The following is a 12926-nucleotide window of genomic DNA, read 5'->3' on the forward strand; positions in this document are numbered from 1 at the left end:
AAACATCTGTTTAGACAATTTTTGATGGAATGTTGTAAAAATCTGATGGAAAAACATGATGATTGCTCTAATGTTAGGGTTCCACCCTTAAAGTGCCTATACTAGATGTTATGACTCAGGTAAGTGTGAGTGTACTATAAGGATTACTAGAACATAGCTATGCAATAAAATACAGATTATATATAATTTACTAAATGGTTGATGAAAGAGTCAAGTGACAAAATTATACCTTTTTACATCGACTCTAAAAATAGCTAATAAAAATGTCATTATTTTATAATAAATTGGATCGCACTACTCCAACAGACGCCATACTTTTGTAATACACCAATATGCAAACACAACTTTCCTTGAAGCAGATAATTTTAACAATATTGTTTAGCTTTCTACAAAGTTGCAGGTTTTGAAAGATTAATGATAAATGTTCAATCAACAATATGAAGGCATCTACGGATGATCAGCAACCTACCACGGTAAACACAGAGTTACGGTTACTTCGTACAGCCAGAACTGAACCATAAACGTCTACCAATTGTTCAGTGTTTCCCTTTTCTATGGCGTTGTAGGCTGCTACAAAAATGCCTACTTTTCTCCCACTCTCTCTACAATTAGAGAAACCATTGATCTGGCTGAAGCTGTGACAATGAGAGTTTGATACAATATTTTTTTATTGTGAATTTAGAAACAATACAGTTAGGCAGCTGGATCATATTTCTGAGATGTGCCACCTTCACGTTTCTTCCTTTCACGTTTGTTCATTTTATGTAAATTTAAGACTGATATATGCTAAGAGCATATTCAAGGTCTTTATTTAGTTGTGTAAGTGATGGTTGCTTAAATCATATCAGTTTTATCCTGTCAGTCAGTTATTACTTACGAGTCCATCACACATATCTTTCCTTCTGTGTCATCTTGAACATGTATCTGAACAGCACTTAGGTAGTAGAGCAAGGAACTGTAGTCCGGTAAACCCTTCACTTCTCCGTCAGCCCAAACGTTGATCTTCATGAGGACAACTGGCTGACTCTGTAATTTCAATTCAACTTTAAGGTTACTCTAGATGACGCTGCCTAAGTTTTCACTGTTTAAACAACCTTATACTTTATACAGCAATACTTACATTGACATGACTTGAATTGTTTCGAAATATGTTAGCACAGTAGATGATTATTTTTAGCGTAAACATATTACTGCTAGCCAGAGTTTTGTAAATATGAGAGGTTAACCAGCTGTGTATGATTATGGTCTAATAAAACATTTCATTCAATAATGTGTTTATTTCTATAAATATTGATCCATGAAAAAGTAATAGAAGTACAGACTAAGAGACTCACATTCACAGTTATATTGATTACTAGTAGTATATAGAGAGCAGATCTACACATAAAAGTGACGGATCCAGCGGGGGGATAGAAAAAGGGGGTTGTGAATTAAATTGGCTAGGGGTGTAGATTGAATCGTGTGGAGTTGAATGAGATGTTGGGGTTTGGGGGGAAATTGTGGTGTAGAGTAGGGGGTTGAATTCGAGGGGTTACGGATCCGCTCCTGGCGTAATCGGCGGATTATCTGTGGATGAGTCATCGGATTAGCGGGGGATGAGTCATCCGATTGAACGCGGATTATCGCGGGATTAGTCGGGGGAATCGTCGCGGATTAGTCGGGCGAATCGTCGCCGATTATCGGTGGAATAGTGGGGGTGAATATCTGGGACATCGAGGGCTGGATGGTTTTCCGGAGTGGATCTCGCGGATTATCGAGGAGAGCGAGAGATTACCTAGCGGATGAGTGAGGGGGTTAATATCTGGGACACCGAGGGGTTGATTTTCCGGAGATTGTTATATATTTGGTTGAATGAGAGATAAGTTTTTATTATAAAATATAAACTATAAATGTTACAAAAAATTCAAAATCATTCTGTCATTCGTTTTAAAAAGGAAAGTTTTGGAATACATCTTTCTTGAATTTCATTCAATCCCAATTTTCTTCTTCTTCTTTCATTGTCGAATGAGAATGAACTGTCTACAATCAAAACATACATTATTTTTAGTGAGATATAGTAAAAGTAAGACATACAATCAGATTAGATCATTCATTCAAACTAAAAATCAAATATAATGTAATACTTACTGAAGAAGAAGAAGATCCATCCTTTTTCTGAATGGAATCTTCCTGTTGAGATACGGGAGCCTGCAATTGCAATGATTACAGTCAGGATGGATTACTATAACCTTGCTGAGATAGTAGACTCTACATTCACAATGGACTCCAACTTAAATTGTAAATTTCAATTGCATTAGTCATCGAATCATAGAATGATATGCAAGATGTAATGCAAACAAAATAGGATATGCAATCAGCTAGAGTAGGACATACAGACAATAAGAAAAACAAATATGTTACATCACATAGTCAGACTAGGACACACAGACAGAGGAGGATATTCAGTTAAAATAAAGAAATAAATATAATGTACTACTTACTGAAGATTCAAATTCATAAAGCCTTCTCCGAAAAGGACTATATTTAGTTCGGTGATGCCCAGGATCCTACAATTGCATTGATTATAGTCAGAGTAGAACATGCAGACAAATTAAAACACAGTCAGGTCTTACTTTGAATTTCAATTCCAACTCCTTTTGTTTTAAAGTGGAGTTATACAAAATATTAATTACTGTTTTCACAGATTGATACTCATTTTAACATTCCTACATACCAATTGGAGTGAATTTTGTTGAATGTATTTGATCTTTAGTTACATGTTTTATCATTATACAACGATATTAGACGAAATAAATATAATGTAATACTTACTTTTAAAGTCAATGTAACATCGAAGTTACGAAAGAACTCCTCTCTTTGCTGCTGCATGACCAATGATTTCTACAATAATTTCCAAATTACTTTGTATAATTTAATTGTTTCATTTAAGCAAACCCTATAATTCGAAATATATTTAATATGTAGTTTATATTCTCAAGTTTCCTTTAACCCTTTCACTGCCGAGCATGTACAAATTTGGGTATTTGCCAAGTACCAGCCATTTTACCGAAAATTGCCGATATTGCTTCATGGTATGTAAACAGTATTTTTTCCAATTTCAATCTCTATTCAGAACAATTTTGTTACATATTTTAATTTGCTAACATTGTAGCCATCATTGCTATGCAAAAATTCAACGAATCTATACTTTGTGCGATGATAAAGCTATGTGATGCTATGATCGATGCGAAGCTAAAACGATCTTCCGTGTTTCTTACTCTCACAAAATTATTACTTTCACTACTCTCAGAGACAGTGCTGCTGCTTTAACTATCTGTATAATCACGAAAATCTGAATCTGAAATGGCTATAATGCCATCAACATTACTAATTACCTGTTTTCTGACTCGCGCGCGGTAATTAATGAACTCACACAAAAAATGTTCGTTATAAAATTAGAAGTTCTCTAACAAAAGTTTGAAATTGATTCGTTACTTTAGGTTAATTTTATAGACAAATCTTCAGACAACACTGTCAATTTCATAAAAGTCTGAAAGACCGTGGGTTATGCTGTCAACGAATAATAAAATGAGGTAACTACGCAATGGCTGGGAAAGTCGCATTAATGCGTCTACGGCAGTGAAAGGGTTAATCAAAAATATAATTTAGTAAAATATTATAATGTAATACTTACTTTCTTTTGAAGCTTGATCTTGTTTCGAAAAGCCTTCTGTTTTTCAGGATCTACCTCTCTACCCCAAGGGCAGTAGCCCCATATCTCCACACACGTGTCGATGCAATTTGTCTGAGTTAGGAGTCTATCCACGTTTTTGTCTCGAGCACACATTGTAAACTATTATAAATAAAATGAGATGAAAAACTTATTCTTTCTCGTTGCTTATATAGTAAGTAGAAGCAATGTTATGGTTCATTAAATTTGTGTAATTTATGTTCACGAAATTGTAAAATCAGCTAAACAGTTTTCGCGAAATTCACTTTCGCGAAATTCAATTTCGCGAAAGGTGACTATATAATATATATGTGTAATTTCGCGAAATCCAATTTCGCGAAAGTTGACTATATAATATATATGTGTAATTTCGCGAAATCCAATTTCGCGAAATCCAATTTCGCGAAATCCAATTTCGCGAAATTCACTTTCGCGAAAGTTGACTATATAATATATATAATGTGTAATTTCGCGAAATTCAATTTCGCGAAATTCACTTTCGCGAAATTCAATTTCGCGAAAATCTGTTTACTATTTTCGCTTCATTAATTCCTTTGGACACACCCATCATTCTTCAATTCACTATATAAGCGTTGCATAATCTGATGGAATATTCTGCCTCATTAACCATCTCTTGATACCTACTTATATTTGAGAATTTGGGTCGATCGAGTGTTGATACCATAAGGCTTGTATGCTTCAGCTAGAATTCTGTTAGCCGGCTACTCGCGATTAAGTTCGTTGAGTGTCGCTGTTTTCAGGGGCTGTTGTGTGGACAAGCGCCTTGGCATTCGACTTGATTGTTTTCCTAGGTTTACCTATGGAATTCTCCTGTTTGGTTTGGCTTAACCATTCCATAACAGTTTCTCGACCAGTAAATAGATGAAGATGATGAACTAGTAAAGGGGCATACATGGATTAATATGTGGATTATTTTGAGGATAGCTCCAACTCAGTGTGAGTATATCAATATATAAAACTTATATCAAAAAGTAAATAATATTCGGTTGTATTTGTTACCAACTTTATTTCGATATAAAGTATATATGTATATTCAATTGTAAAATATAGAAAAAAAAATTTATGTCAGATCTTCTAGTAATTTAACAATTTGGGAAGTTCCTTGAATATGTACATTGTCAACACCTTCATTTTCTTCGTTATTAAGACTTTTACTAATTTTTTTTTTTCATTCCAATCATATCTATCTAGTATAGTTTTTCGAACTACATGATCTCGTGTATCTGTTTCAGAAATTTTTAGCATAACTGTTAGAAAATCTTCTATTGAACATCCTCTGCTCCAAAATATTGCAAAGAGAAGACAGTAATCTCCACATGTTGTTGAAATAATTGTTTCCAATGAAACAACCTTGTTGCCAATGACGTGCAACTAAATTTTTGGTTCAACAATTCCATTTCTAATTATTTTTTCAAAAACGGTAAAACCAGACCGTTATCGTCATGACAATAAGAAACACACCGAGTTTGTTCAACGCAAAGAAAAGCGTCAGGAATTTTGTGAGAGTAAGAGTTGCTAAACAATTTTACACCTATCTTGTGGAGAATTTTGTTCTGAATAAGATACATTTAAAAGTAAAACGATATATGTTTTCATTTTTTGAGATATTGCTTAAATACTAACGGTATATCGGATTTTTTAGAAAATCCGTTTGAATTAACTTGGGCAGAATAATCGTTTGGTCAACAATTAACGTGGTAGCGAAAGAGTTAATATACAAGTGAGCAGTGATTATAAATGTATATATAATAATAAAATGTGAGTAAGATAAAAGCTACTGAAGATACAATAAACAAAGCTAGGATTGTGCTAGTCCATGTTGATATACAAGGGAGCAGTGATTATAAATATATATATATAATAAATCGTGAGTAAGATAAAAGCTACTGAAGATACAATAATCAAAGCAGAATTGTACTAGTCTATGTTGATGTACAAGTGGGCAATGATTATAAATGTATATATAATAATAAAATGAGAGTAAGATAAAAGCTACTGAAGATACAATAAACAAAGCTAGGACTGTACTAGTCCATGTTAATATACAAGTGAGCAGTGATTATAAATATATATATAATAATAAAATGAGAGTGAGTAATGTGAGTATATATAATAATACATTTTATTATTATATATAATTATAATCACTGCTCACTTGTATATTAACATGGACTAGCACAGTCCTAGCTTTGTTTATTGTATCTTCAGTAGCTTTTATCTTACTCACATTTTATTATTATATATACATTTATAATCATTGCTCACTTGTACACCAACATAGACTAGTACAATCCTAGTTTTTGTTTATTGTATTTTCAGTAGCTTTTATCTTACTCACATTTTATTATTATATATATCTATAATCACTGCTCCCTTGTATATCATCATGGACTAGTACAATCCTAGCTTTGATTGTATCTTCAGTAGCTTTTATCTTACTCACATTTTATTATTATATATACATTTATAATCATTGCTCACTTGTATATCAGCATGGCCTAGCACAATCCTAGTTTTGCTTATTGTATCTTTAGTAGATTTTATCTTACTCACATTTTATTATTATATATACATTTATAATCACTGCTCACTTGTACATTAACATGGACTAGCACAACCCTAGCTTTTATCATACTCACATTTTATTATTATATATACATTTATAATCATTGCTCACTTGTATATCAACATGGCCTAGCACAATCCTAGTTTTGCTTATTGTATCTTTAGTAGTTTTTATCTTACTCACATTTTAATATTATATATACATTTATAATCACTGCTCACTTGTATATCAACATGGACTAGCACAATCCTAGCTTTGTTTATTGTATCTTCAGTAGCTTTTATCAATTATTCTAAAGTGCTGTAAAAGATCATCAGGAGTGTTAATAAAGTACTGAGAATAAGTATGTGTACAATTATTATAAAGTGCTGTAAGAGAACATCAGGAGTATTAATAAAGTACAGAGAATAAGTATATGTACAATTATTATAAAGTGCTGTAAGAGATCATCAAGGGTGTTAATAAAGTACAGAGAATAAGTATATGTACAATTATTATAAAGTGCTGTCAGAGATCATCAGGATTGTTAATAAAGTACAGAGAATAAGTATATGTACAATTATTATAAAGTGTAGTAAGAGATCATCAGGAGTGTTATTAAAGTACAGATAATAAGTATATGTACAATTATTATAAAGTTCTGTAAGAGTTCATCAAGAGTGTTAATAAAGTACAGAGAATAAGTATATGTACAATTATTATAAAGTGCTGTAAGAGATCATCAAGAGTGTTAATAAAGTACTGAGAATAAGTATATGTACAATTATTATAAAGTGCTGTAAGAGATCATCAGGTGTGGTAAAAAAGTACAGATAATAAGTATGTGTACAATTATTATAAAGTGTAGTAAAAGACCATCAAGAGTGTTAATAAAATACAGAGAATAAGTATATGTACAATTATTATAAAGTGCTGTAAGAGATCATCAAGAGTGTTAATAAAGTACTGAGAATAAGTATATGTACAATTATTATAAAGTGCTGTAAGAGATCATCAGGTGTGGTAAAAAAGTACAGATAATAAGTATGTGTACAATTATTATAAAGTGTAGTAAAAGACCATCAAGAGTGTTAATAAAATACAGAGAATAAGTATGTGTACAATTATTCTAAATTGCTGTATGAGATCATCAGGAGTGTTAATAAAGTACTGAGAATAAGTATATGTACAATTATTATAAAGTGCTGTAAGAGATCATCAGGTGTGTTAATAAAGTACAGAGAATAAGTATATGTACAATTATTATAGAGTGCTGTAAGAGATCATCAGGAGTGTTAATAAAGTACTGAGAATAAGTATATGTACAATTATTATAAAGTGCTGTAAGAGAACATCAAGAGTGTTAATAAAGTACTGAGAATAAGTATATGTACAATTATTATAAAGTGCTGTAAGAGATCATCAAGAGTGTTAATAAAGTACAGAGAATAAGTATATGTACAATTATTATAAAGTGCTGTAAGAGATCATCAGGTGTGTTAACAAAGTACAGATAATAAGTATATGTACAATTATTATAAAGTGCTGTAAGAGTTCATCAAGAGTGTTAATAAAGTACAGATATTAAGTATATGTACAATTATTATAAAGTGCTGTAAGAGATCATTAGGGGTGTTAATAAAGTACAGAGAATAAGTATATGTACAATTATTATAAAGTGCTGTAAGAGATCATCAGGTGTGTTAACAAAGTACAGATAATAAGTATATGTACAATTATTATAAAGTGTAGTAAGAGATCATCAAGAGTGTTAATAAAGTACAGAAAATAAGTATGTGTACAATTATTCTAAATTGCTGTATGAGATCATCAAGAGTGTTAATAAAGTACAGAGAATAAGTATGTGTACAATTATTCTAAATTGCTGTATGAGATCATCAGGAGTGTTAATAAAGTACTGAGAATAAGTATATGTACAATTATTATAAAGTGCTGTAAGAGATCATCAGGTGTGTTAATAAAGTACAGAGAATAAGTATATGTACAATTATTATAGAGTTCTGTAAGAGATCATCAGGAGTGTTAATAAAGTACTGAGAATAAGTATATGTACAATTATTATAAAGTGCTGTAAGAGAACATCAAGAGTGTTAATAAAGTACTGAGAATAAGTATATGTACAATTATTATAAAGTGCTGTAAGAGATCATCAAGAGTGTTAATAAAGTACAGAGAATAAGTATATGTACAATTATTATAAAGTGCTGTAAGAGATCATCAGGTGTGTTAACAAAGTACAGATAATAAGTATATGTACAATTATTATAAAGTGCTGTAAGAGTTCATCAAGAGTGTTAATAAAGTACAGATATTAAGTATATGTACAATTATTATAAAGTGCTGTAAGAGATCATTAGGGGTGTTAATAAAGTACTGAGAATAAGTAGATGTACAATTATTATAAAGTGTAGTAAGAGATGATCAGGAGTGTTAATAAAGTACTGAGAATAAGTATATGTACAATTATTATAGAGTGCTGTAAGAGATCATCAGGAGTGTTAATAAAGTACTGAGAATAAGTATATGTACAATTATTATAAAGTGCTGTAAGAGAACATCAAGAGTGTTAATAAAGTACTCAGAATAAGTATATGTACAATTATTATAAAGTGCTGTAAGAGATCATCAGGAGTGTTAATAAAGTACAGAGAATAAGTATATGTACAATTACTATAAAGTGCTGTAAGAGATCATCAAGAGTGTTAATAAAGTACTGAGAATAAGTATATGTACAATTATTATAAAGTGCTGTAAGAGATCATCAGGTGTGGTAAAAAAGTACAGAGAATAAGTATGTGTACAATTATTATAAAGTGTAGTAAAAGTCCATCAAGAGTGTTAATAAAATACAGAGAATAAGTATGTGTACAATTATTATAAAGTGTAGTAAGAGATCATCAAAAGTGTTAATAAAGTACAGAGAATAAGTATGTGTACAATTATTCTAAAGTGCTGTAAAAGATCATCAGGAGTGTTAATAAAGTACTGAGAATAAGTATGTGTACAATTATTATAAAGTGCTGTAAGAGATCATCAGGAGTATTAATAAAGTACAGATAATAAGTATATGTACAATTATTATAAAGTGCTGTAAAAGATCATCAAGAGTGTTAATAAAGTACAGAGAATAAGTATATGTACAATTATTATAAAGTGCTGTCAGAGATCATCAGGAGTGTTAATAAAGTACAGAGAATAAGTATATGTACAATTATTATAAAGTGTAGTAAGAGATCATCAGGAGTGTTATTAAAGTACAGATAATAAGTATATGTACAATTATTATAAAGTGCTGTAAAAGTTCATCAAGAGTGTTAATAAAGTACAGATATTAAGTATATGTACAATTATTATAAAGTGCTGTAAGAGATCATCAAGAGTGTTAATAAAGTACAGAGAATAAGTATATGTACAATTATTATAAAGTGCTGTAAGAGATCATTAGGGGTGTTAATAAAGTACAGAGAATAAGTATATGTACATTTATTATAAAGTGCTGTAAGAGATCACCAGGTGTGTTAACAAAGTACAGATAATAAGTATGTGTACAATTATTATAAAGTGTAGTAAGAGATCATCAAGAGTGTTAATAAAGTACAGAGAATAAGTATGTGTACAATTATTATAAAGTGCTGTAAGAGATCACCAGGTGTGTTAACAAAGTACAGATAATAAGTATGTGTACAATTATTATAAAGTGTAGTAAGAGATCATCAGGTGTGTTAATAAAGTACTGAGAATAAGTATATGTACAATTATTATAAAGTGCTGTAAGAGATCATCAGGTGTGTTAATAAAGTACAGAGAATAAGTATATGTATAATTATTATAAAGTGCTGTAAGAGATCATTAGGAGTGTTAATAAAGTACTGAGAATAAGTATTTGTACAATTATTATAAAGTGCTGTAAGAGATCATCAGGTGTGTTAATAAAGTACAGAGAATAAGTATATGTACAATTATTATAAAGTACTGATAAAGATTGTACATGAACATTTTCTTATGTATATATTCAATGTTTCATTTATACTATATTATCTTTATTGTGTCCTATCTACTTGAATATTTTCATATATTTCAAGTTAAACATAAACTATTTTATTTTTATTGAAACAAAATGATGATGGAAATAATGAATAATACATATAAATATATCTTTTAAAGTGAATAATTTTGTAATAAAACTGATCTTTCATTCAACATATTAATTTCTCCAACAAATTTCAATCTTACATACAAAAAAAATACAAAAAAAAACCGAAAATAAATTCCTTAAAATTCTTAACCATTCAAGAGCTTCAACATTACAAAATCATCAAATCTTCAAAAAATAACTTTGTACATAAACACTTTCTCATATATATTCAATGTTTCAAATATATAACAATCTCCGGAAAATCAACCCCTCGGTGTCCCAGATATTAACCCCCTCACTCATCCGCTAGGTAATCTCTCGCTCTCCTCGATAATCCGCGAGATCCACTCCGGAAAACCATCCAGCCCTCGATGTCCCAGATATTCACCCCCACTATTCCACCGATAATCGGCGACGATTCGCCCGACTAATCCGCGACGATTCCCCCGACTAATCCCGCGATAATCCGCGTTCAATCGGATGACTCATCCCCCGCTAATCCGATGACTCATCCACAGATAATCCGCCGATTACGCCAGGAGCGGATCCGTAACCCCTCGAATTCAACCCCCTACTCTACACCACAATTTCCCCCCAAACCCCAACATCTCATTCAACTCCACACGATTCAATCTACACCCCTAGCCAATTTAATTCACAACCCCCTTTTTCTATCCCCCCGCTGGATCCGTCACTTTTATGTGTAGATCTGCTCTCTATATACTACTATTACTTCTATTATCTGATTGCACTTTGAATTCACTCTGTCAACAAGTATTTTGCCAAAGGCGACAGAGGTTTCATCAGAATGAGGAAAGAATCCACTCATCTGCTGTAAAAAATTGTTTGCAAGAATAAAAGAGCTAGTCACACAATAAATTGCATCACGGTTATATACAGTTAAACGATAATCAAACATCTATAAAAATACATGTAGCTATATGTAAAAGCAGCAAAAGACAACTTCAAAACCATTAGCTAGTTGATCACATAGTTTCTCTATATTCAAGCCTAGTTTAACTGTAATACATTTAATAACTTATCTAGTTATAAGCACCAGCAACTTAGTAATCTCAATAAATATGTACTATAAATAATAAATGATAAGATAAGCTGGTGGTAGTGTCAACCATTACCTGGGAGTCCAGAATAACAATGATTTGAATATTCTTAGATATTGTCATTTCCCAGAATGCCTCAGATTGATGATCTTCTATTGCTTGTCCCACAATAAACTGGTCTCTTTTTTTGGAACTCTATATAATTAAGACATGCTCAGGAATATCATAAAAAGAATTAAAGTTGAAAGGTAGTAGAAATTGTGAATACCCTTAAATAATTTGTTTGAAAAATTTGTCACAACCATCTATATTGTATACAAGTCTGACTGTGCATCAAAAATTCTTTCCCAATGAAACCTTTTCTTTAGGTTCTCATTTATTTCGCTTTTCTGGAAATGTATAAATTGGCGGGTTACTTTGTTTAGATAAACTTAAAGGTTTTAGCACAGTCATTGGTGTTTAGCATATTGACTGTGTGACTGCAGACATGTTTTTACAGACAGTGCACCCTCAGGATACAATTTTAATCCGTTCTAGGTTTGGCATCATTAGTGAAAAAATTGTTCTGAGGCGTATAGAAACTATAGTAGTTATATAATGCATACATCCCTTGGTAAAATTCATCAACATTTTATATAAATACTGTACATATTAAAAGTTAGTATTAAAATAGTGTGTTAAACTAACCTTGGTACCTATATAGTACCCTACAGTAACTTTATTATATTTAGTATATTTATTGGTTATGATTTGCATTAAAATGTAACGTTGCAATGTGCTATATGCAGTACGTATTGTATAGTTCATACCTTCAACATAGGGGTAAGTATAATATAAACTTTAAAGTCACTTTAAATAAGTTTAGCTTACTAAACTAAATTTTATCATTTATTAGTTTCTGGCTTCATTTCCAATACAATTTTAGCCACTCTTATTAGACCCATTTTCAACCTAATTTGGCAAAAAAGCCCCGAACGATACTGCTTTTGTAATGAAATGGATTTTTGTTAGCAGGTTAAAAGAAGTTGTCTGATCATGACTCTCCGTTTGACGTGATTGCAACTCTAACTTGTCTACTGGTTTTAAAGGAAAAATATTACTGTTTTAAACACGAGAATTGCTGAACTGAGGAAAATCGTTTATCGGGACTTTTTCAACCATTGGAAAAATGTTTTCGGCGAACAGCATTTCGGCGTCTTTTTTATTTCGAAGTACGTAATAAGCACACCAACTGCCAAATTTTATTCTGAGTGAAAGTTTTGTTGAAATTGTACGGTGAAATAAAACTAGCATGATGAAGTGAAAAAATCATCAAGTTCCACTTTGTAAGGTGAAAAGTTGTATATCAGGGTAATCATATCCTGAGGGTGCACTTTTAATAGCCTTTTAAACTAGCTTTTGCATAAGCTAAAACATGTCTTATCTGTTTTAGAG

General features: G+C 31.3%; 1 protein-coding gene across 1 annotated transcript; it reads right to left on the reverse strand.

The window, feature by feature from the left end:
* Nucleotides 1–1713: 1713 nt before the first annotated feature.
* Nucleotides 1714–3985, reverse strand: LOC137410587 (uncharacterized). The gene is made up of 5 exons (XM_068096031.1): nucleotides 3674–3985; nucleotides 2812–2880; nucleotides 2481–2546; nucleotides 2128–2187; nucleotides 1714–2019 (listed from the first exon to the last, which is right to left on the reverse strand). Exons 1-5 carry the CDS (start codon nucleotides 3824–3826, stop codon nucleotides 1969–1971), a joined length of 399 nt encoding a protein of 132 aa, XP_067952132.1. The 5' UTR covers nucleotides 3827–3985; the 3' UTR covers nucleotides 1714–1968.
* Nucleotides 3986–12926: the final 8941 nt, after the last annotated feature.

The sequence above is a fragment of the Watersipora subatra genome, chromosome 1 (assembly GCF_963576615.1).
Source record: "Watersipora subatra chromosome 1, tzWatSuba1.1, whole genome shotgun sequence".
Lineage (NCBI taxonomy): Eukaryota > Metazoa > Bryozoa > Gymnolaemata > Cheilostomatida > Watersiporidae > Watersipora > Watersipora subatra.